Source organism: Phacochoerus africanus, chromosome 2 (assembly GCF_016906955.1).
Source record: "Phacochoerus africanus isolate WHEZ1 chromosome 2, ROS_Pafr_v1, whole genome shotgun sequence".
In the NCBI taxonomy this organism is placed as follows: domain Eukaryota; kingdom Metazoa; phylum Chordata; class Mammalia; order Artiodactyla; family Suidae; genus Phacochoerus; species Phacochoerus africanus.
Genome location: NC_062545.1, coordinates 263,027,733 through 263,052,508, shown reverse-complemented (window position 1 = coordinate 263,052,508; position 24,776 = coordinate 263,027,733). Strand labels below are relative to the sequence as shown.

Sequence of the window (24,776 nt, the reverse complement as noted above, 5' to 3'; positions counted from 1 at the left end):
GCCAAACTCCCATGTAAGAATCCTTTTATTTGTATTAATCAAAATAAATTCCCTAGTGTAAATCCCTAAAAAATATCTCCCTATAAAATATCTTCTACTTTTATACCTGGGCATCGAAGAGTATTTCGGTTCCAATTTTACTTTTCCTACTTAGAAGTCCCTCTTTTTGACATTAATCATTAACCAGTAAACCAACTTACCGAAATTCCTCAAGCTCAGTTTATTTAAAAGGAAAGTAACTGCAGGAGGGTTATATTCATGGTTTATCACTACCTCCAGCATGGGCCTGTGGGGCATACTTTGTTTTTTAATCTTCCTGGGGAAAAGCTGGGGCCAGGAACAAACGTAAGTAAAAGAACCCATCTTCATCAATGCACCTTAGCAATGTGATGAGTGAAAAAGGAAATTCAACAGATTGTGTTAATTTGTAAATAATTTTCTACTTCTGGGAACACTGAATAGTCTCATCTCTGAATAAGAAAGTTGTGGAAGCATTTTGATTTGATGAATGGCTAACAAGAAGACAGTTTTAGGGGATTGTTATTTATTAAAAATTTGCATAAGTCATTCTTTAAATTCCTCTTCCAAAAAGCACAAACTAAATTCAAGATAATAAACTTTCTTGGCGTTTATTGCTGATTTCTATTTGGTGCAAAATTTTCTTTGTGTTTTCTGTGTATTGAACATAGTAAGGAAAAGTTACTTGTGGGTCAATTCTGTTACTGTGCTTTAAAAATCTATTGTTGTAATCACTTCTAAATTTATGAGCTTCACATACATTAGTGTTATTATTGAAATAATTTGTGTTTTAAACTATGTCTTAAAGATATTGATCTCATACCTAGAAATAACATTTTATAATTGAAATATAACTGAAGAGTATCTAATCAAACCTACTCATTTCACATGTGAGGATAAATCTAGAGAGAAGTAACTTGCCAAAGGTTTTACCACTAAGAGAAACAGAAGTAGGACTTGTGTTAAAGACTCCTCTTTACTAATTCATTATTTTTCCATTTCATCATAAATGTGCATATGTAGATATGTAAAATACATTATAAATGTATTCTTAGTATGTCATAAATTTATAGCACACTCCCACTCTTAATCTGATTTTCTCATAAAACCACAATCACCTCATTACATAGATAGTTTTTGTTTATTTCTTCTTGTTTTTTAATAAAGCTACAAACATTTATTTTTAATATATTATTGATATAGATATAAATATTAAATATAGATACAGAGGAAATAAAGTTCCAGTGAACTTAAGTTGTTGTACCTTTGAAAGACAGCCGACTAAAGTTCAGAGAGATTGGGTTAAATGACTTCAAATTAGTGGTAGAACTAGGATGAGAACCTGGGTCCTACGATAGTGAATTTTTTCTACTACACTGTACTGGCCCTTAATAAGCATTCTCTCTCTTTCTCTATGAAAGTGAATAGTGTACTGTTTATAACATGGAACCAATACATTTAATTGATTCAACAAAAACTTACTGAGCATCTACCATGTGATAGGTATTGAGGATGTAGTAGATGATAGAGAGCTTGCATTCAAGTGAGAGAAGAAAATGATGAATAAACCAATGAATTAATGAATAAAATAAATAAATAAATAAGCCCAGGTAGTTATTGGCACCATGAAGAAAAAAATAAATTAGAATAAGAAGATAAAGAAATGATGGGGCACTATTTAAAAGTATGGACAGGGAAGATTCTCATGCAAATATCTGGAGAAAGAGGCCAGAGAAGCATTCATGCCTCTCTTTGAGTTCAGTGGACATAACCTCTGCAACTATTGAAAGAAAACATGAAAAGTATGAAATTCTTTATACAGTAGATTGTGCTACTGATAAATCAGTAAAGATTCAAATCTGTATGAACAAGTGGTTCCAGAGTTGCTTTTAGGAACTTGTAAACATTGACTATTTTATGTACTATATAGACAGTCAAAATTAAAACAATACTAAACTGAAAAATGGAAAACTTCTAGTAATATTGAAATTAAAATAGCCTTTTTCTTTTCTAGATTTCTCCAATTGCAAAACTTTTGGTAAATTCAGTGTAGCCTAGCAAAAGTGTTACTTGAGGAAACAGGCTGGTCAGGTTCAATTCCTAGTTCTATGACTTAATAGCTGTGTTACCTAGGTTAATTATCAGTTTCCTCATCTATAAAATTGGGGTAATAATAAGACTTTCCTCATAGAGTTGTTGAGTGGGTTTATATATGTATGAAGTGCTTAAAATAGCACCTGGCACTGAGTAAGTTTTCAGTAAAAGTTCTTTATTATCATCAAAGCTGAACTTTTCTCATTTTCTGCTCTTCCTGGGTAAGCACATGGGGAATTGAGATGCTGGTTAGAAGACTGGAGATTCTTTCTCCCACTTTTACAATTTTCCTGTAAATGGTTCCAAATTAGTTTTCATGTAGGAGAATTTCCAGTTGCTTTAAAATATTCAATTGCTTCCAAATTAATTTCATTGTTACTTGCTGATTTTAAAAGTTTTTTTAAATGTCAGAATGTTGACAGGAGCCTGCAATAATTCTGCCAAGTGGGGTGGCCAGTGCCCTCCAGGCCCCTTTGGCCACTTAAATTACTCAATCCCCTTTTGGATTGAAACACACTTCTTTTTCTATTCATAACATATGTAGCTCTCACTGTTCCAACTAGATACTTTTGTGATATATAATTAATAACCTAGTTCATATATGTAAGTTTTCTTTTAATACAACAATGAAAATTCACACATTTTAAGATTTCTATTTCAAAAACATAATAGATTTATTTCTTTTCTTTATAAATCACGTGAAAAATAGAAGTTCCCTTTGTGGCCCAGTGAGTTAAGAACCCAATGTAGTCTCTGTGAGAATATGGATTTGATCCCTGGCCTTGCTCAGTGGGTTAAGGATGCAGCATTGCCACAAGCTGGGGTGTAGGTCGTAGATGTGGCTCGGAACCAGTGTTGCTGTGGCTGTGGCATAGGCCTGCAGCTATAGCTCCAGTTCGACCCCTGGCTCAGGAGCTTCTATATGCCACAGGTGTGGCTGTAAAATAAATAAATAAGCAAATCACATGAAAAAAAAAAAAAAAAACTGAGGGAACAGCCCATAGTTGAAAACACAGTTCGTTATCTTGGCCTCAATTATGCACATAGCACTATGAAGCCTGAATATAAAGTCCTGCTTCATTCACTTTTAAGCCATGCGACCTTGGTCCAATTAACTTCTTACCACTTGTAAAATAGCAATAATAATAGTGTCTATGTCATTGTAAAGATTTAAAGTGTTGTATATAAAGCCCCAATACAGCTTCTGAATTACTATTATCATTATGGTTGTTTGATTATCATTTTTTTTTCTTTAAGGACCTCCATGAATACTTTCACCTTTTTTTTGTCTTTTTTTTTTTTTCTGGCTTTTTGCCTTTTCTAGAGCCGCTCCTGTGGCATATGAGGTTCCCAGGCTAGGGGCCTAATTGGAGTTGTAGCCGCCAGCCTACACCAGAGCCACAGCAACTTGGGATCCGAGCTGCGTCTGTGAACTACACCACAGCTCCCGGCAACGCCGGATCCTTAACCCACTGAGCAAGGCCAGGGATCGAACCACCACCTCATGGTTCCTAGTTGGATTCGTTGACCACTGTGTGCCACCACGGGAACTCCTACTTTCACTTCTAAATGCATTCCCTGGTTCACTGTTATTCTATCCTTTTCTTTAATAACTCACTAGAATAACACGATACTTCTAAGATTACTTCCTTTCAACTAATTCAGTGAAAGTAATGAATCTTAACATTTACTGAGTGCTTTAGTCTCAGAGAGGGTTAATGATTTTACCATGGCCACTTAACCAGCAGACAGCAGAGCTGGAATTCAACCACTGGTTGCTTTTTTTCTTCATTGGGTCAAAATATCGATGCTATATACCATTAGAAATCTTCTTTTGCTGCAGTAGCTCAAAGAAGTTTCTATTACTATCTTTCTAACTGTTAACTAAATGTCTAGTTCTTTTCCTCAAGTCTTAATTCCAAGCTATTTCATCTGGGAAACTGCTGAAATGATCATGGATCACAAATGTTGATTTAAAATATCATTTCAGGGAGTTTCTGTTGTGTCTCAGCGGAAACAAGCCTGACCAGGATTAGTGAACACGCAGGTTTGATCCCTGGACTTGATCAGTGGGTTAAAGAGGAAGTGTTGCTGTGAGCTGTGGTGTTGGTCGCAGACATGGCTCGGATCTGGCATTGCTGTGGCTTTTGTGGCATAGGCCAGTGGCTACAGTTCCGATTCAACCCCTAGCCTGGGAATCTCCATATGCCGAGGGTGCGGCCCTAAGCAAGTAAAAAAAGTTAAAAAATAATTTTTAAAAATCCTTTCAAGTTGAGCAATCATGCCTATTTTATTTTATTTTATTTTTGTCTTTTGTCTTAGGGCCACACCCACAGCACATGTAGGTTCCCAGGCTATGGGTCAAATTGGAGCTGTAGCTGCTGGCCTACACCACAGCCACAGCAACACCAGATCCAAGCTGTGTCTGTGACCTACACCACAGCTCACGGCAACACCAGATCCTTAACCCACTGAGCAAGGCCAGGGATCAAACCCACAAACTCATGGTTCCTAGTCAGATTTGCTTCTGCTGCGCCAATGACAGGAACTCCAGAAAAACATGCCTATTTTAAATTGAATCTCTCAAGTGAGATGAAAAAATCAGAAGTATAACAAAATATGTTACATAAAGATAACGGTCCTTTTCCTGTTTCAACAGGTATGTCATTTCAGCACCAAAAATATTACATGTTGGAGCAGCTGAAAATATTGTAGTTCAAGTTTATGGATACACTGAAGCATTTGCTGTAACAGTCTCTGTTAAAAGTTATCCTGACAAAAAAATTACTTACTCTTCAATGTATGTTATTTTATCCACCGAAAATAAATTCCAAAACTCTGCATTTTTAACAGTACGTATTTATCTTTCTGTTTCTTTATACATAAAGAATATTCCCAATAAAATGTGTATGTTAGAATATTGATAACATAGAGATCTGATCATTTTTACCACTCTACCACTGTGTTATTATTAGATGATATCAATCACCGATGACCATATAGGTGAAAAAAGAAAATTCTAAATAGGAGAGTTGTATCTGCTTTTTGAGTAATGCATTCACATTTTCAAGTTCCTATTGGAAAATAAAATTATACTAATGTGAACATATTTGGAAATGAATTGAAAGTACTTGTTTACTATGAAAATTATTATTGCAAACAAAATATGCAATATGCACATGCAGAAATATCAATATGTGTATTCATTTGTAATGCATTCCCTATAAAAACCCATAGTTGCTATTGGACATTGGAATTTGTTTAAATTCCAATATCCTCCAATTATAGCTTCTAAAACTAATACAACTATTAATTACTAAAGTGGATGGCTCTCATTTACAGCCATAATTAATAGGAAAAAACCAACATGTATTAAATAATTTTTCCTTCTATTAAAATATTGTAGTATGGCTTGGTTAGAGAAGTACTTGTAACTCATTTCTTATTAACAATTCTGATTTTAAAAAAAAACTTTCAGAGTTCCCATTGTGGCTCAGTGGTAAATGAACCTGACTAGTGTCCATGGAGACATGGGTTCGATCCCTGGCCTCACTCAGTGTGGGTTAAGGATCCAGCATTGCCTTGAGCTGTGGTGTGTGTCACAGATGCAGCTGGGATCTGATATTGCTGTGGCTGTGGCATAGGCTGTTGGCTATAGCTCTGACTGGACCCCTAGTCTGAGAACCTCCGTATGCCATGGGGGTGGCCCAAAAAAGACCAAAAAAAAAAAAAACCTTTCAGGAGTTCCCACTGTGGCTCAGCAGGTTAAGAACCCAACATGGTATCCGTGAGGAGGCGGGTCAGATCCCTGGCTTCACTCAACTGGTTAAAGATCTGGCATTGCTGGAAGCTATAGCATAGGTCAAAAATGGGGCTGAGATCTGGTGTTGCTGTGGCTGTGATGTAGGTTTGCAGTTGCAGCTCTGATTCAACCGCTGGTTCAGGAACTTCCATAGGCTGCAGAAGCAGCCATAAAAAGAAATATAAGCAAACAAACAAACAATAAATACCTTTCATACTTACTGTTTATTTGCCCAAGTGAAAAATATTTTTTTTTAATTCTGGTATAAATCCAAAAATAAAGAACCAGGAGTTCCCTCTGTGGCACAACGGGTTCAGCAGCATCTTGGGAGCACTGGTTTACAGGTTCAATCGCTAGCCTGGTATAGTGGGTTGGGGATTTGGTGTTGCCACAGCTGCAGCTTAGGTTGTGACTGCTGCTCGGATCTGATAAGAGAACTCCATATGCCATAGGGTGGCCAAAAAATAAAGAACCAAAAAAAAAAAATCAAAGGTTACTATACCTGGAAAGGCCCCTGAGGTTCATTTAGACCATGTTTCTTTAATTATTTTTATTTATTTATTTATTTATTTATTTTATTTTATTTTATTTTATTTTTTTTTTACGGGCGCATCCACAGCATATGGAGTTTCTCAGGCTAGGGGTCAAATCGAAGCTATAGCTGGCAGCCTACGCCACAGCCACAGCAACACAGGATCTGAGCCATGTCTGCTACCTATACCACAGCTCACTGGCAACACCGGATCCTTAACCCACTGATCAAGGCCAGTGATCGAACCTGAAGCATTATGGTTCCTAGTCAGATTTCTTTCTACTTCACCACGATGGAAACTCCATAGACCAGTGTTTCTTTAAAGCGATTTTTTGTGTGTCTGTCTTTTTAGGGCTGCACCTATGGCAAATGGAAGTTCCCAAGCTAGGGGTCGAATCAGAGCTATATTCTGCTGGCCTACACCACAGCCACATCAGCGCAGGATCCTTAACCCACTGGGAAAGGCCAGGGACGGAACCCATGTCCTCATGGATACTAGTCGGTTTCATTATCACTGAGCCGCAAAGGGAACTCCTAAAGTGATTTCTTTATCAAGAAATTGAAATTTGAAATTTTCATAAAGAGCTTAAAGTTAGAATTATATTGATATTTAATATTTGGAATATATTTTACAAATTTCTTTTGATTTTATAGTAATATAAAAGTCATAAGCATGAAGATATTATGCTTACTTTTAGGTATGTACATATTTAAGTAACACGGGACTAAAAATAATTTTTTATTGTAGATAAAAATGCCTCCACTGAGAGGCCTCCAGAACCTCTAATCCTTTAAAAGTGGTCTGTATATTACTTAAGTTTTAGAAACATTGATCTAAATCAATTTTAACCAAATTTAGGAGGTTTTTTTTTTTTTGTCTTTTTGCTTTTTTCTAGGGCCGCTTCCATGACATATGGAGGTTCATAAGCTAGGGGTCAAATCGGAGCTGTAGCCTCTGGCCTACACCAGAGCCACAGCAACGCAGGATCTGAGCTGCATCTGCAACCTACACCACAGCTCACGGCAACGCCAGATCCTTAACCCACTGAGCAAGGCCAGGGACCGAACCCACAACCTCGTGGTTCCTAGTCGGATTCGTTAACCACTGTGCCACGACGGGAACTCCTAGGAATTCTTTCATTCATTTTCTTGATGGTAAATTCTCTAACCTCTTTTTTTTTTTTTGTCTTTTGTCTTTTTGTTGTTGTTGTTGTTGTTGTTGTTGCTATTTCTTGGGCCGCTCCCGTGGCATATGGAGGTTCCCAGGCTAGGGGTTGAATCGGAGCTGTAGCCACCGGCCTACGCCAGAGCCACAGCAACGCAGGATCCGAGCCGTGTCTGCAACCTACACCACAGCTCACGGCAACGCCGGATCGTTAACCCACTGAGCAAGGGCAGGGACGGAACCCGCAACCTCATGGTTCCTAGTCGGATTCGTTAGCCACTGCGCCACGACGGGAACTCCAAATTCTCTAACCTCTTAACAAATACTTCCACTTATTAGATTTATTAAGAAATAAAATTCATTTCCCAAAAGTTTTGTTTTCAGTAGACACTCTTATCTGATGCCACTAGCCCCATATGTGTGGCTGTTACCTTTAAATTTAAATCAATCAAATGCAACTAAAATTAAAAATTCAGTTCATCATTCATTTTAGCCACATTTCAAGTGCTCTTACAGCCACAGGTGGCTGGTGGTACCGCATACTGAACAGCATAGTTATAGATAGAGCATTTCCCTCATCATAGAAAGTACTGTTGAAGAGTGGTGACCCAAATGGCTAATTGGAAAAGTAAAGTAGGGTTGGGAAATCATAAAAGTCAATGCATATCTGAAGCATTTAACTTTATCTTAACCTTACAGTGTATCTTTATTTGCTAATCATTTGACAATGTGCCAAGGTCTTTTCTTGGGTCCACTGGTTGGAGCAGCAAACTTTATTGTAATGTCACACCTTTAACGAATCATTTGTTCTATAGTTTCTGTTTCCTTAAAATGGAGAAAGAACTTAGATGCTTGCAAAGTAATCTCAGCGCAGAATTTTTATAGATTTTTGCTCTTTTCCAAATTTTTACAGTATTCTCACATACCTAACTCCACATGGTTGGTTTTAGTGATTAACTTTCTCTCATCTTTCCAATGCCTAAATTTCCATAAAACACTTTTCTTTCTTCTGTTACCTTTTATGTATCCGATGTGTATATCCTGCAGTGTAAAGTGGGTCATTACAATTACACAGACAAATTGGAAAACATGCAGTTCAACCCATTGGAACAGAAAGATGTAAATATAGTACAAAGTGTTTTGAACATCAGTCAGAATGTTGAACTGAGGGAATGGAGAGCATGGGCTAATCCAGCAAGCTGATGAAGTGAAAGTTTGAGAGAGCTTCTGTAGTAGTAGTTTTACTAAGCGCACATAAAATTTGGGAAGCACGGAAACAAAAATATTTTTGTTTTTTTTTTGTTGTTGTTGTTGTTTTTTTTGTCTTTTTTGCTATTTCTTTGGGCCGCTCCCACGGCATATGGAGGTTCCCGGGCTAGGGGTCGAATCGGAGCTGTAGTCACCAGCCTATGCCAGAGACACAGCAACGCGGGATCCGAGCCGTGTCTGCAACCTACACCACAGCTCACGGCAACGCCAGATCGTTAACCCACTGAGCAAGGGCAGGGACTGAACCCGAAACCTCATGGTTCCTAGTCGGATTCGTTAACCACTGCGCCACGACGGGAACTCCAACAAAAATATTTTTAACTGCTCAAAGCTAAATGTTGACTATGATATTTGACATTGAAAGAAAGGCTTTGGGCAAAATTTCTTTACTATTTTGGCTTCTGTGCTACTTTCTCAATAACTTATTTTTAATCTTAAAATTATTATACTCTTTTCCATCAACATTGTCTTTTACAGATACAACCTAAACAATTGCTTGGAAAACCAAACTCAGTTTCACATGTGTATTTGGATATTGTATCAAAGCATTTTTCAAGATCAAAAAAAATTCCAATAACCTATGATAATGGATTTCTCTTCATTCATACAGACAAACCTGTTTACACTCCACATCAGTCAGGTAGAGTATAGATGCTTCTTTCTCTGGGATGGCGTGGGCTGGGGACTTACACTATATTGTAGAGCTTTTTAATACTTGAATTTAAGTGGAGACATGTTTCCAACATGTTCAAAAGAGTCTCAAACCTCAATGATTTTTACTCTTATACATATCGTTTTAATGTTAAATGTATGCATAAATTGCTACATAAACAAATGTAATTTAAATTTAAATTTGATTTCAAATATAAAATTTAAATTCAAATTGAAATGGCAAAAAATTAACAATTACATTATGTGCCGCATCAGTTATTTCCATGTAGAAAAAAAGCTGTTTAAGAATTGTGATAGGGAGTTCCCATTGTGGTGCATAGGAAATGAATCTAAGAACCTTGAGGTTATGGGTTTGATCCTTAGCCTCACTCAGCAGCTTAAGCATCCAGCATTGCCCTGAGTTGTGGTGTAGGTCACAGACGAGGCTCGGATCTGGCGTTGCTGTGTCTGTGGCATAGGCTGGCAGCTACAGCTCTGATGAGCCCCCTAGCCTAGGAACCTCCATATGCCATGGGTGTGACCCTAAAAAGACAAAAAAAAAAAAAGAATTGTGATAGATAATTAACAAGGACCTACAGCACAGGGAAATCTAATCTAAATCTACTTGTTCTGTAATAACCTATATGGGAAAAAAAGAGTGGATATATGCATATGTATAACTGATTCACTTTGCTGCACACCTGAAACTAACAGAACATTGTAAGCCAATTATACTCCAATAAAACTTACAAAAAGAGAATTGTGAAATACAGTGTTAGGTTTTATTGTTAAACAAATATAAGCTGTAATTGAAAATATAATTTTGGTAATGGGAAAATATAGAGCAATGTTCATAAAAAAATTCTATTACTTTGGAGATAATCCTCAAATTCAGAAAACAAGTCAAACCCTAGGGAATCAGATGTTTCAGAAAAAAAAAACTAAATCACAGAAATACATGGATATTAATTTTCTAAGGAGATATACCTCAAGAAAATTCCTATTAGAACATTGTTTCATGTTGGTGGTTTATCTGGTGGTTTATTCGTTAGAAGAGGTAAGGGCAGGACAGCCAGTCAAAACTCTGTGATTGAAGAATGGCTGGATTTATTCCCAATGAAACAAAAGTAAAACACAGAAAAGTGTGAATGCTGCCACAGGTGTTCACATGTTTGCAAAATCTTCGATTCCTCCATCTCTCCCTGTCACCATCAATAACGTTTGAGCACATCAGAGATGGCATTATGAGAGAACTATGCGTGGAAGGGAAAGGTTATACAGTTTCAATAATGACATTATTGGCGAAGGAAAGAAGGAAGGCAGGACCAGCAAGCTTTGTTGAATACTTTTCACATGGTACATACTTGCTAAATATTGGTTGATGATGATGACAGTAGTGGGGTGGGCCAGGCGTGCACCATTACCTTTTCAGCAGGAGCTCCTGTTATGATTGTCTCAGAAAGGAAAGGCCTAGAGAAATTCCCAGGCTAGGGGTTGAATCAGAGCTGCAGCTGCCGGCCTACATCACAGCCACAGCAACGCTGGATTTTAACCAACTGGAGTATTGCTCTCAGCTTGGACAGAATAGCATTGTCAGAACAGTACTATCTCTCAACTCCAAGATGACTTGGTGTACATGGGGATAGTCTCTGACCATAAAGCTTAGGCTCTCTTAAACATCATACACAGAAACAAATATATCCTCACTCTTGTCTTCTTATGTTACAGGATGCTTCACTAATTGGGTCCTGTTGACCCTACCTACTATTTATTTGGGGTCCTCATCTTTGTCCAATTAGTAGCCTGATACCCAGAGCTTGGGACCTTTCTTAGCTATCAAGGCTTTAAGAATAGCCTCATTTGTTATTTCTTTTTTCCTTTTTTTTTTTTTTGGTCTTTTTTGGGCCACACCTGCAACATTCAGAGATTCTCAGGCTTGGGGTCCAGTTGGAGCTGTGGCCAATGGCCTGCACCATAGCCACAGCAACTCGGGATCCAAGCCATGTCTGCAACCTACACCACAGCTCATGGCAACACCAGATCCTTAACTCACTGATTGAGGCCAGGGATCGAACCCATATCCTCGTGAATGCTAGTTGGGTTCATTAACTGCTGAGCCACAAAGGGAACTTCTTATTTGCTATTTCTTCATCAGAACTTTACTATAAGAAAATGTGCTATCCTTATCTATTCTAATCATAGAGGAAAACTAGAGAACTTTCCTCTTTAAGATTGACTCATGATGGAGTTCCCCTCGGCTCAGCGGAAACAAATCTGACTAGCATCCATGAGGATGCAGGTTCAATCCCTGGCCCTGTTCAGTGGGTTAAGGATCCAGCGTTACCATAATCTGTGGTGTAGGTCGCAGACATGGCTTGAATCTGACATTGCTGTGGCTATGGTATAGGCCAGTGGCTACAGCCCTGATTGGACCCCTAGCCTGGGAACCTCCACATGCCTTAGGTGCGGCCCTAAAAAAGACAAAAAAAAAAATTGACTCATTAGGAGTTCCATCGTGGCTCAGCTGTAACAAACCCTACTAGGATCCATCAGAATACATGTTCAATCCCTGGCCTTGCTCACTGGGTTAAGGATCTAGCGTTCCCATGAGCTCTGGTGTAGGTTGCAGATGTGGCTCGGATCTTGCATTATTGTGGTGTAGGCCAGCAGCTGTAGCTCCAGTTGGACCCCTGGCCTAGAAATTTCCATATGCTGAGGGTGCATCCCTAAAAGAAAAAAAAAAAAAAAGATTGACTCATTAATAAGACGTAGTGAAGATTAGTGGTTAAAAGCACACTCTAGAGCCAAATTGTCTGGTTCAAATCCCAGTTTTTGGCTATTATTAGCTCTGTGACCCTGTGTGAGTTAATCTTTCTAAGCTCCATTTTCCTCATCTGTAAAATGGAGATAGATAATCATTGAACTTACCTCATAGAATTGTTGTGAGAGTTAAGTGAACTCACATCTGTAAGGTGCTTCAAACACTGCCTACCACAGAGTAAGCACTAGGAAAATATTTTCCATTATCATTTAATCAGTGGAGTAGCACGAAACCTTATTTATACAGAAGAAAAAGTAATTCCTTTCAAAACTGAAAACACCTTACTATTTACAGCTCTAATGTCCCAAACCACACACTCAATCTGAAGATCCTTGAGGGATTTTTCGTATAAGCATCTTTAGGATAGAGGCTTAAATCTTCAAGGCTTTATAGGATAAATGACTTCAGAGTATTGACTAAAATCCTTCAATTTCACACAGCCTGTATCCCACCTTCCTCTCCAACCTCCTTACCCACCATATTCCCCAATGGGATTTGCTTTTTCATACCATTTCCCCATCCATAGAAAGTCCTGTGTCCCTCTTCCTGATATATTCCTGTCTCTTCTCTGCCTTGTTAACTTTTACGTGTCATTCCATAAAGAGCAGCCTTCTCTGCTTCAAGTGTCTCTTCTATACCCTCAGAAAGCCAGGCAGTGTCCTTTGTAGGTTTTCCCACCCCTGGAATTTTATGTTTACTTGTGCAGTCATATGTTTACCTCTCTCCTCCCCTCCTTTAGAGGACCTCCACGTCTGATTTGTCACCACCATGTCATCTCTGTGCCTAGTACAGTATCTGCACATAAAAGGCATTCAATACATTTTTAAATTAACAAGCTATATCTTTAGTACAAAAAATTTATTGATCTTGCCTTGATAATAGCATTGCTGCAAAGACAAGATTAATTTTCTCACTTAACACAAGATAAGTTAGAAAGTGGATAGGTAGTAGCCATGGAAATAATAAAAATAAAATAAAAATAAAAAATATGTATTGATTAGTTATTATGTCCCAAGCTATACAAAAGCTTTGTCTTATTTAGTTTCAGGAGCCAATACTAGCAATCTTATTTTACAAATGTGGGAACTAAGGTCTAGCGGGATTAAGCATCCTGCTCAGGGTCACTTTAGGAAGTGGCAGAGGCAGAAGTGAAATATGTGTTTTGAACTCTACAGCCTAAGCTCTTAACTTTTGTGGCATACTGCCTATGACAGCATCCCAGTGATGCTCAGGCCTGGACCAGTTGTGTCCATAAGGCAGAAGGGAGGACTCGAGGGGTGAGGGAAAGGGAACAGCAGAGTGGGGGGATTTACTGAGCATTTTGCTTTGATGTTATGGTCTTAGTGAAACCAATTTTAGAGTACTGAATGTGTGGCTTCTTATGTAGAGTTTTACATAATACTGACCCTTTAAAAAGTTGATGGCACCAGTTCAGTTTTATTTTGTGGTAAGAATTTTGGCCAAGAAATTATTTGAGCATTGGTAAAATTCTAGAGAAACTAGCATAGGTCATTGGGAGGAACTAGATTAGCATGTCCCAAGCAGCTCTGAGTTAAAAGTGATGTACTTGTTTTAAAGGCAGGGATCTATTAACTGATGGAAAGAAATGGAAGAGAACTAATCATTATTGGGTCCCTGCCATTATTCTTTTAACAATGAGAGAACAATTGTAGGATCTGGCTCAATAAATGCAACAAAACCATGCAATTCAAAGCTGGCTTTAATAACAAGAGATAATGTGGGGCCTTTTTATGAGAATGTATAATGTCTAAATCAAACTACCTAATTTGCCATTGAAATCTTCAACTCTAATATGACAGAATTCATTGTATTCCCATATAACTGTGTGGTAGACATCACTATTTTGCTACTATGAAATCGTTGATAAACATTGACTTAATTATAGATATAACTAATTTTGTACTACTATATTTGTTCCCAAAAAGGTGTATTAAATATATTTTAATAAAGTGAACTATAAATTCACTGGAAATAGTTTTGGTGGTTTTTTTTTTTTTTTTGGTCTTTTCTAGGGCTGCACTTGCAGCGTATGGAGGTTCCCAGGCTAGGGGGAGTCTAATAGGAGCTATAGTGGCAGGCCTATGCCAGAGCCACAGCAACACCAGATCAGAGCTGCGTCGGTGATCTACACCACATCTCACAGCAACGCCAGATCCTTAACCCACTGAGCGAGGCCAGGGATCGAACCAGCAACCTCATGGTTCCTAGTCAGATTCGTTAGCCACTGAGCCATGATGGGAACTCCTTGACCTTGCTCAGTGGGTTAAGGATCCGGCGTTGCTGGGAGCTGTGGTGTAGGTTGCCGACACAGCTCTTATCTGGTGTTGCTGTGGCTCTGGCGTAGGCTGGTGGCTATAGCTCCGATTAGACCCCTAGCCTGGGAACCTGCACATGCTGCAGGTGCGGCCCTAAAAAAAAAAAAAAGAAATAGTTCTTTAAAGGAATCCAAGAGGATTCTTTTTAAAAGGAAAAAAATTTTAGTAATGTATGTCTATATACTAACTTTTTCTTTCTTCTTAATATGGATTTGTGTGTATTGACTATTGAATTTTTAAAATGAGGATCATCTCTTTTAAGGCTGATTATTGTAAAAAATCAAAATACCCTGTGCTTAGCAAAATTTTTAACAATATCAATTATTCTTGCAGTGAAGGTTAGAGTTTATTCACTGAATGATGAATTGAAGCCAGCCAAAAGAGAAACAGTCTTAACTTTCATAGTAAGTATGTTGTTTATTTAAATAATGACTTATCTTTAGGATAAGATACATTGTTTCATAACCCTGCCCTAACATCATAGTAACTCATTCATGTTCAGAAAGTGGTTATTAAACACTTTCTGTGAGTAGAACATTGTAGGTCTATACCTCTACAATAGACATATGTAAAAAGTTCATGAAAATGAAATCTCAACAAGTTATGATTTTGAACTAAATCATTTAAATACATTCTTCATGTTTTTTTCTTAAAGAATACCAATCAATCACTAAGAATTAATTGAGTGTCTATTATATATGAAATTTTTTATTTGAATGATACAAGATAAAGAATTACAATCAGTGGCACTCACGAGGAATTTGGAGTTTAGTAACTAACATACCAACACATGAAAAATAGTGCTAAAAATCTATTAGCAGCTGTTATTAGCTTTCCACCAGCCATTACGCACACACAGATAACATGCACATGTGCAATAAACTCCCATGGTCTTCCCAGTTTGTGTGACAGCACTACAAAGTTTTGTATGGAAATACCTGCTCACCTATTAACTGTAGGTGTATTGGATGTCCTTTTATACCATAGGCTGTAGCATCTTTTCTCTTATTCAAAAAAAACCAAAAAACAAACAAAACCCCCAAAATACTCCCCCCCCACACACAAGTGAAATTATACTAGGAATAACTTTGAATCCTTTATAACTCACAAAAATTATAAACTTTTCACAAACTTTAACATCTGACTATTTTATAATGAATTACTTGAGAAACATTGGAGTTTTCCAAGAGAGTGGTTGATAACTATTGACATAGACTGTAAACTCCAGGAATCCAGAAAAGAGATCAGAGAAACCAAGGGAAGCTTCAAGGAGGAAGTGAGATTTGACCTGGGCCTGGAACAATGAGTGGAATTTGGACATGTAATTAAGAAGTTGGAGGATTGTTAGCAAAGAAATGACAGCGATCAGAGACTGAGAAGTGAGTGGGATAGGACAAGAAGAAATCAATCTGACTCAGGAACAGAGGCGTCCTTGGGAACAGGAGGGAAGATTTGGAAGTTACATCAAGGCTAGGGACTTGGATGACCAGACCCAGAAGTTAAGACTTCATGTGCAGTTTGTAGGGAGCCACTGCAGAATTCTTGCAGGGGACTTGGACAAAGGAAGGAAGAAGAATGTAGCCATGAGTGTTGCTACAGTGGAAGTGAAGGTGTGTGGAGCCAGGGAAACTCACTTTGGGCTGCTGCAGAAATCTAGATGTAGGGGGAGGTGTGGTATTGGCTGCAGAGGAAATGCAGAGAGAGGCCTCTCAGACTGCTTGAATGAGAAGAGGAAAGGATGAGGGTTATTAGCACAAGCAAGGAAGCTGCTTTATAAAACTGAGGATAAATATCAGACCCTAAAGCAAATTTACCAGTATATAACCATGGGTCTGCATGGGCTGAGTTGTCTTAAAGCTGTGCGTCTTTTCCTTTGGAACCCAAGGTTTAGGAGAATGGATTTGCATAACTGAGTAGATACTAGAGAAGAAAACCAAACTAGAGTACAAACCAAACAAATTATACAGTAGGACAAATGACATTTGAACTCAGAGGGAAGACTAAATGGAAGTAAGAGTGAGGGATGATATAAACCTTTTCTGGAATAGAATACTAGGTAGAACCTTTTGCTAGGCTTCAGTGAAATATAGATCATAGCTTTAAAAAAAATAATGGAAGAACTTTCCATGCAAGAAATAGCATGAGATGAGCTATGGCCTGTGGTGACAGGAAGAAGAAATGAAGACAGTGAATAAATTGACTGATGTGGGAGGTCTGGAAGAGAGGTAAGGAGAGGCAGTGTCAGCTCAAATGTCCTTTCTCATAATTGTAAAGTACTAGAGAATGCCAACAGATCCCACCTCCTGCCCGTGGTTGAACTTGAGTGATATAGAATCCCGGCTCCACACAACTGAGTGAATGTCAGCCTTCCTGTTGAAAAGCTGCCCCAGGAAGAGAGAACTGAGGACTCCGATGCCAGAGCAGAGGGAGTCAGGCTGCAGGAAATGTCCTGAAAACAGTGCTTGAGAGAGATCATCGTAGAATAACCATGTATGATGGGCTACAGGGATGAAAAACAGCTCAGCTTCTACTTCTTGTTCAAAAGAGTCCTTCATAACTCAAAAAATACCTTAAGAAGTTCCCATCGTGGCGCAGGAGAAACGAATCTGACTAGGAACCATGAGGTTGTGGGTTCGATCCCTGGCCTTGCTCAGTGGGTTAAGAATCCAGCGTTGCCGTGAGCTGTGGTATAGGTCGCAGACTTGGCTCGGATCTGGCATTGCTGTGGCTTTGGCATAGGCCGGCAGCTACAGCTCGGATTAGACCCCTAGCCTGGGAATCTCCATATGATTCAGGTGCAGCCCTGAAAAGACCAGGAAAAGAAAAAAAAAAAAAAACCTTAAGATTCCCACCATGTATTTCACAGTCATAGCATATGGTGGTAAATTTTTGGGTTAAGAACAAAATGGACCTCCATGTGTAGTCCATGGAGAGTTTAACAAACAAACAAACAAAAAACCCAAAAAAACTCATTTCAATAATTTTCAAACCTATGCACAAAAGGAAGTCTATGGGAAAGCTTTCAAGTTTACTTCACCATTTTTGGTGTTTTGTCAAGCTCAAAATCTCTATATTTTGTAGTTATAAAATGTGTAGTTAATAAATGAATTTTATAGCATATTTGTTTTGGAAAATTCAAATAGATATAAAATTTGTATTTGAATATCTTTAAAGCAAGTAAGTTCATATTTGTTTCATTAAAATAGCAGTTGTCCGATTTCTTTTTTAAACTCATTCAATAGAGAATTGAGTCTCTTCTAGATAACTGAGACTAGAATATCCTAGACAGTGATTTGTTTGTTTGTTTGTTTGTTTGTTTGTTTGTTCCTTTCTTTTCCTTCCTTCCTTTCTTTTTCGGGGGGTGGGTTTGTTTGGGGTTTTTTTTTTTTTTTTTGGCAAGGCAGGAAATGGAAGAAAGTCCAAAAAGAGGGAGGGAGATGGTTTAAATGAACCACATTTGCCTTTCACAACATTTAAACTATATTCCCCTGTATTTAGTTTGAAGAGATGGATATTAGTAAATATTTCTGTAGGTCAAAGACATGTATATAATCAGTTAGTTTTCAAAATGTGATTTATGTGCTTTGAAATTGTTTGTTTTTATTCAAAGGATCCCCAAGGATCAGAAGTTGAAATTCTAGAAGAAAATGATTATACTGGAATTATCTCTTTTCCTGACTTCAAGATTCCATCTAATCCTAAGTATTTTAAAGTATTTGTTAATAAAGTTTTCTCTAAAAAGCACATCTGCAACTTCTGGTTGTGAGGTAGATAACCAGTCAAATGGAGCCACCTAGTGTTAGCAAAGAAAGTAGAAGTGAAAGAAAATGAAGTAGAAGTTTAATGAGAAGCTAGGCTCAGTTTCTCAAAAAAATAACAATAATGACAATAATTTAAAAATAGAACTTAACTCCCAATAATTCCTGCCAATTATCTTTACATATAGAAATTAAAGTTTGAAGAGTTCCCACTGTGGCTCAGTGGGTTAAGAATCTGACTACAGCAGCTCAGGTTACTGTTGAGGCAGGGGTTAGATCCCCAGCCCAGCACAGTAGGTTAAAGGATCCAGCATTGCCACAACTGCGACTCAGATTCAGTACCTGGTCTGGGAACTTCCGTATGCTGTGGGTGCAGCGATAAACAATTTTTTTAAATAAAATAAAATGTGGCTCAGTAGGTTAAAAACCCAACTGGTGTCTGTAAGGATGTGGGTTTGATCCCTAGCCTCACTCAGTGGGTTAAGGATCTGGAGTTGCCACAAGCTGCAGCATAGGTCACAGATGTGCCTTGGATACAGCATTGCCATGGCTGTGGCAAAGCCTGGCAGCTGCAGCTCCAATTCAACACCTAGCCTGGGAACTTCCGTATGCCATGGGTATGGCCCTAAAAAGGAAATAAAATAAAATTTGGAAGAGGCAAAAAATAGTCCCTGGACCTTTTTTTCACCCATCAAAACCATCAACCCTCCACCCTTCAATGAATATAATAGACTGTCAGTCTAAAAGGCTGATGTTGTTCCATGCCTTGCTCTGAAAGTTATACAAGTACTGGTCCTCTGTAGCCTTTATTGCATAGACTACCAGAAAGCAGATTTCAAGAGGGAGGATATAATTAGAGTCATTTCCTCCATTTGGCCTCATGTTAAAGGATTAAGAACATGTTTAAACAGAACCCAATCTGATAAAAAATTTAATGAACATATTCCAGGTATGTGCAAAGTACAATGGGAATGCGAAGTTTAAAACAGAAATAAAGAATCCACAGTCCCTGCCTCTGAGGAACTTAGAGTAGGATGAAGAAGATAACTGCACCTGTAAATGGCTATAATATCACTTGAAAGAAAAATTTTTTGTGGTCTTTTTTTTTTCTTTTTGTGGCCACACCTGTGGCATATGAAATTTCCTGGGCTAGGGGTCCAATTAGAGCTGCAGCTGAGACCTACGCCACAGCCATGGCAACACTGGATCTGAGCTACATTTGGGACCTACACTACAAGCTTGCAACAACCCCAAGTAGGACCTACAACCTCACTGAGAATATGTTGAATTCTTAACCCTCTGAGCCACAATGGAAACACCTAATGGTCATTTTTGCTCTCCCCTCTAGAAGGGAGTTTGTACTTAATACACTATACTAAAGATTTTCTAGAAATTTGGATGAAATTGGGGGATTTAAATAAATTTGGATAATTTAAAAATATTACATGCTCTATAGCCCAGAATTGATCTGATTATTGTACAACTATTATCATTTGCCCAACTTCATCTTCTGCATTTGCTCCATGACTGATTATTTCAGCCCTAAGTAGCTTCCCATGACCAATAATTTCCTACTCCAATACCTTTGCATGTGCTATTCCCTCTGCTTAGAATGTGCTTCACCTTGCTCTGCATGAGACTGGCTTCCTCTTTCTTTAGGAGAAATGCTAAAGATAAATGATTCCCTTTCAAAGAGGCCAACCCTGAATGCACGATCTGATGTAGTCCCTCTCTCCCTTTTACTCTACTTGTTTATTTTCTTCATGGCACTTATCTCAATATTTTAAGTATTTGTTTATTAATTTACTTGCCTTATTCTCCACTAGACTGTAAGCCCCTTGAGGACAGGGGTCTTGTCTGTATTGGTCACTGTAGTATCCTCTGCACTTCAACATAACAGGCCCTTGATAACTTTCTTTGGGTTCATGATGATGATGGTGATGATGATAACAATAATATTAAACTTCATTGATTGCATAACCAATATGCAAGAGAGATACTATTTTTCCTGTTTGACAAATGAAGCTAAATAATTTGCCCACATTCAATCTGCTAGTAATTGGAAAAGTAGGAATTTGAACTCCCTGGACTAGTAACTCTGGGAAGACAGGATCTCTTCTGTCTTCTTAATTTTTTATCTCCAGTTCTTAGTAGATATTTTTGAATGAAGATTTTTTTTTTTCCCAGGCTAGGGGTGGAATCGGAATTGCAGTCACAGCAACACGGGATCTGAGCCACATCTGTGACCTATACCACAGCTCATGGCAACGCCAGATACCAGGAATCAGACCCATATCCTCATTGATACTAATCGGGTTCATTACTGCTGAGCCACAACAGAAACTCCTGAATGAATATTGTTAATTAAACTCAGATTATTTTCCTCTTTAAACAAACCATATTTTGTCCCCAACCATAATTTCATTTATGTGAAGTATGAATTTTATCATCTGGATAGGCTTGACCTGTATATATGTTTCTAGAGACATCATTATGGAAATTTTTTACTACAGTGTGGATTTTAGTATTATGTTAATATAATTAAGCTCCAAGGTTAGTAATTCTCAAGTATCATAAACTCTTCAAATCAAAGCTATTATACTAAGGAGTTCCTGTCATGGCTCAGTGGTTATCGAAACTGACTAGTGTCAGTCAGTTATCGAAACTGACTAGTGTCCATGAGGATGTGGGTTCGATCCCTGGCCTTGCTCAGTGGGTTAAGGATCTGGCGTTGCTGTGAGCTGTGGCATCATAGGTCGCAGACACGGCTCGGATCCTGCATTGCTGTGGCTGTGGCGTAAGCCAGCAGCTGTAGCTCCAATTCAACTCCTAGCCCGGGAACCTCCATATGCTGTGGGTGCAGCCCTAAAAAGACAAAAAAAAAAAAAAGACCAAAAAAACCCCCAAATCATTATACTAAGATAACATACCTTAACAAATCACAATGTATGAAAAACTAATTATCAAACAATTTCTATTATTTGAAAATGCTCAATTATTTTTGCTTATTGCTTTAAAATCTGTCACAAAAAAAAAAAACCCACAACCCATTTCATAGGTTATATACATCTTTACTTTTCTCTCTTTAAAACAGGAATTGATTGGATTTGGGGGATTGGATTAAAAAAAATTTTTTTTTTGTCTTTTTATGGCCACACCCATGGCATATGGAGGTTTCCAGACTAGGGGTTGAACTGGAGCTGTAGCTTCCCGCCTGCACCACAGCCACAGATATGAGCTGCATCTTCGACCTGCACCACAGCCATGGCAATGCCGGATCCTTAACCCACTGAGTGAGGCCAGGGATCGAACCTGCATCCTCATGGATGCTAGTCAGATTAGTTTCTGCTGAGCCACGATGGGAACTCCTGAATTAAAATATTTGATAACTTCTGTAACTTTAAATATTTTGTTTCCATAGATATGGTGTTTGGACAATTCAAGCTAAGTATAGAGAAGACTTCTCAACAACTGGAACTGCATATTTTGAAATTAAAGAATATGGTAATTTCTCATAATTAAAAGTTTACATATAAAGAGTTAATGTTTTTACAATAATTCATTTCATGATTGCGGTTAATGCAAAATCACTCCTAGATGAAGATGAGGCAATTTGCTGGCATGGATAGAAGTGCTGGTAGAAGGGGAGGGAGGAGTGCAGGTTGTCCTAATGCATAGGCTCTAGATTTACCTGCCTTTCTTAATTTTGACAAGCAGAGCAACTTCTCTGGACTTGTCTTCCTCATAGAACCCCAAGAAACCTCTTCCCCAGAAGATTTAAGGTCCTTTGCAGAATTATGATTTTAGAAGAAACTTAAATAATCAGTTCAGGTGAATGGAACCCAGTAAGATTAATAGATGATTTACTCAATTCATTACAACCAATTATTGACAACAAGAGCATTTGTATTTCCTTGCTCCTAGTCCAGTGCTATTTTTTTTCTGGATCACAAAAACAGTAAGATATTCTTATTTTGAAGTCAATCATAATGGACTAATAATTAACCTATAAATAGTTTAATCTTTCTGTTTCTTGTAGTTGTTTACTGGAGTATTTGTGTGCTCTGGTATCACATTTAACTTTCTTTTGCTTGACCTCATTTTTTTAATTCCCCAGGAGATACATAATAATATGGCAAATAAATACACAAATTTTAACAATTAACAAATAAATAGTGGCAAAGTAAATTTGTTACAATGAAACTCGATTTTAAGGGTTATAGGCTCTAAATAACATATAATCCTAAAGGATCCCCCTTCCCCCAAGTGTTTGTGCTGCTTCTATATATATCTAAAATCCATTTGCCTCTTATTATCTGCAGCTAACATCAATTTCAACACCAGACTCCATCCTGGACTGCTGCAAAAAACCCCTAATTGTTATCTCTGCTTCCAAACTATTCTCACTTGGTATTAGTCAAAACAGTTTTGAAATGTTTTGAAATGTCATGGTGTTTCACTATTGAAAAATCCCCAGTACTTCCTCATTCCTACCTCCTCTTCAGCCTCATTTGGTGACTTTGCATATGATGTTCCATCTGCCTACTACTATGATGTTTCCCCTTCCTCTTGTCTAGTCCATTCCTACTCACCTTTCAAGTCACAGCTGAAAATGCATTTATTCAGTGATATTTTCCCTGAATTCTCTTTCCCAGGAAGGATTCCCTATAATATTTACATCAGTTTTCATATCTGCTGTTTAGGTGTTTATGTGTGTAATTATTTGCTTATGCTTGTCTTCCCTGCTAGAATATGAGCTCACTAAGGGCAGGGTTTGTGTCTGTCTCGTTTACTGGTATATGCCTGTTGGTAGGAATATACAGACTACATGGCAAGTATACTGGATGAAAGAATGAAATATTTTCCTCTTTTTCATATCTGCCTTGATCTTTAATAACATAGGAACACAGCCCAGAGCAACAAATTGCATTGCTCTTTTACTTCTGTTTTTCCCTATCTAGAAAACATATAAGCTGTATCTCAAACCAACTATATCACTATTCTCGTATGCAAATCTTTGTCTACAATGTCAAGGTCATATAATCATCCAATTTTCTACTAACTGTTGTGCAGGTTAATAGAACTAGAATCTGTAAGCCTTAGTACAAAATCTGATTTAGTATAAAGAGAAGACAGTACAATTTTGACAAGGGAAGTTGTTTTCTCTTGGGCAATAAAGATACCAAAGAAATGGAAAAAAAAAAAAGAATTCCTTCCTTTCTGCCCTAATGTTTAACTTTGCACAAAAATTTTTTCTTGTAGCTAATTGTAAGCTCTCTCTTCTTGACTAAAGTGAGAGTTTTATGTAGGAATTTGGAGACTGGATGGATTTTTGTCTACTAGACAAAAAAGAAAATATAAATAAGCAAGAATTTTCTTTTTCCATTTTTAATTTAATAAACATCTGTTGAGCATATATTATTTTTATAACTTATGAGAAGGATGTGGGGGGAGCATATAAAATAGAGTAGTCTTTTTTATTTCAAGGAGCCCATCCTCTAGTGGAGGAGATAATCAACTGACTATAATAAGTGCTGAAATCAAAGTACGAAGTACTTCTAGTACGTAGAGGATGGATTGACCTCTGATTGGTAGAATGGGAGGCTTCCCAAAATATTGCTGTTGATGATGATAATGATGACAGAGTGGATTTTGTGTTAATGTCACAGCTTATCCAACTATACCAGAAAGTACAGTTGGTTGCTAAGCTTTAAAGACTACTCTAATTTAAATGGTAATGCTGCCTTTTTTTTTTTTTCAGTGTTGCCACATTTTTCTGTCTCAATAGAACCAGAAAATAATTTCATTGGTTATAAAGATTTTAATGACTTTGAAATTACTGTAAAAGCAAGGTAAGGAAATCTTTTTTTTTTTTTTCCAGAATATCCAGCTAAACCGAGTGCCAACTCTGGTGATATTTGCCCAGAGTGAGATCTGTGATTTTTTTCTCCAGTTTTATTGAGATATAATTGCCATACGAAAGTGTACAAATTTGAGATGTACAATGTGTTGAGTTGATAAATTTATATATTGCTGAGATTTGTGATGTTTGGAAATGTCTGCCATAAATTTGGAACTGACTGAGAAGACATCATGTTTATATTATATTTGCTTATATTGATTTCAGCAGATTCTGATTTTATCTTTGTTGGTTATTTACCAGCAGAAAAAAAAATTCCTATCAATTTAAGTTCAAAGTATATGTTTAGGAACCAGCATGACCTAGAACATTGGAACTGTGATATTAAGTCTTCACTTCTTCATTCTTAATGGCTTAAATCAGCCAATTAATGCTGCATAACTACTCCAAGGCCCATTGCCTTAAAACCA

General features: G+C 37.6%; 1 protein-coding gene across 1 annotated transcript in view; it reads left to right on the top strand.

Moving 5' to 3' along the window:
* Nucleotides 1-245: 245 nt before the first annotated feature.
* C5 (complement C5) overlaps nt 246-24,776 on the top strand; it is a 92,679-nt gene continuing 68,148 nt past the window's right edge. The window contains exons 1-7 of the mRNA XM_047768295.1: nt 246-345; nt 4,772-4,964; nt 9,358-9,520; nt 15,022-15,092; nt 18,299-18,390; nt 21,868-21,950; nt 24,208-24,298. Of these exons, the coding sequence (XP_047624251.1) occupies nt 281-345; nt 4,772-4,964; nt 9,358-9,520; nt 15,022-15,092; nt 18,299-18,390; nt 21,868-21,950; nt 24,208-24,298 (758 nt within the window). The 5' untranslated portion in view covers nt 246-280. The remainder of the gene's footprint in view (nt 346-4,771; nt 4,965-9,357; nt 9,521-15,021; nt 15,093-18,298; nt 18,391-21,867; nt 21,951-24,207; nt 24,299-24,776) is intronic.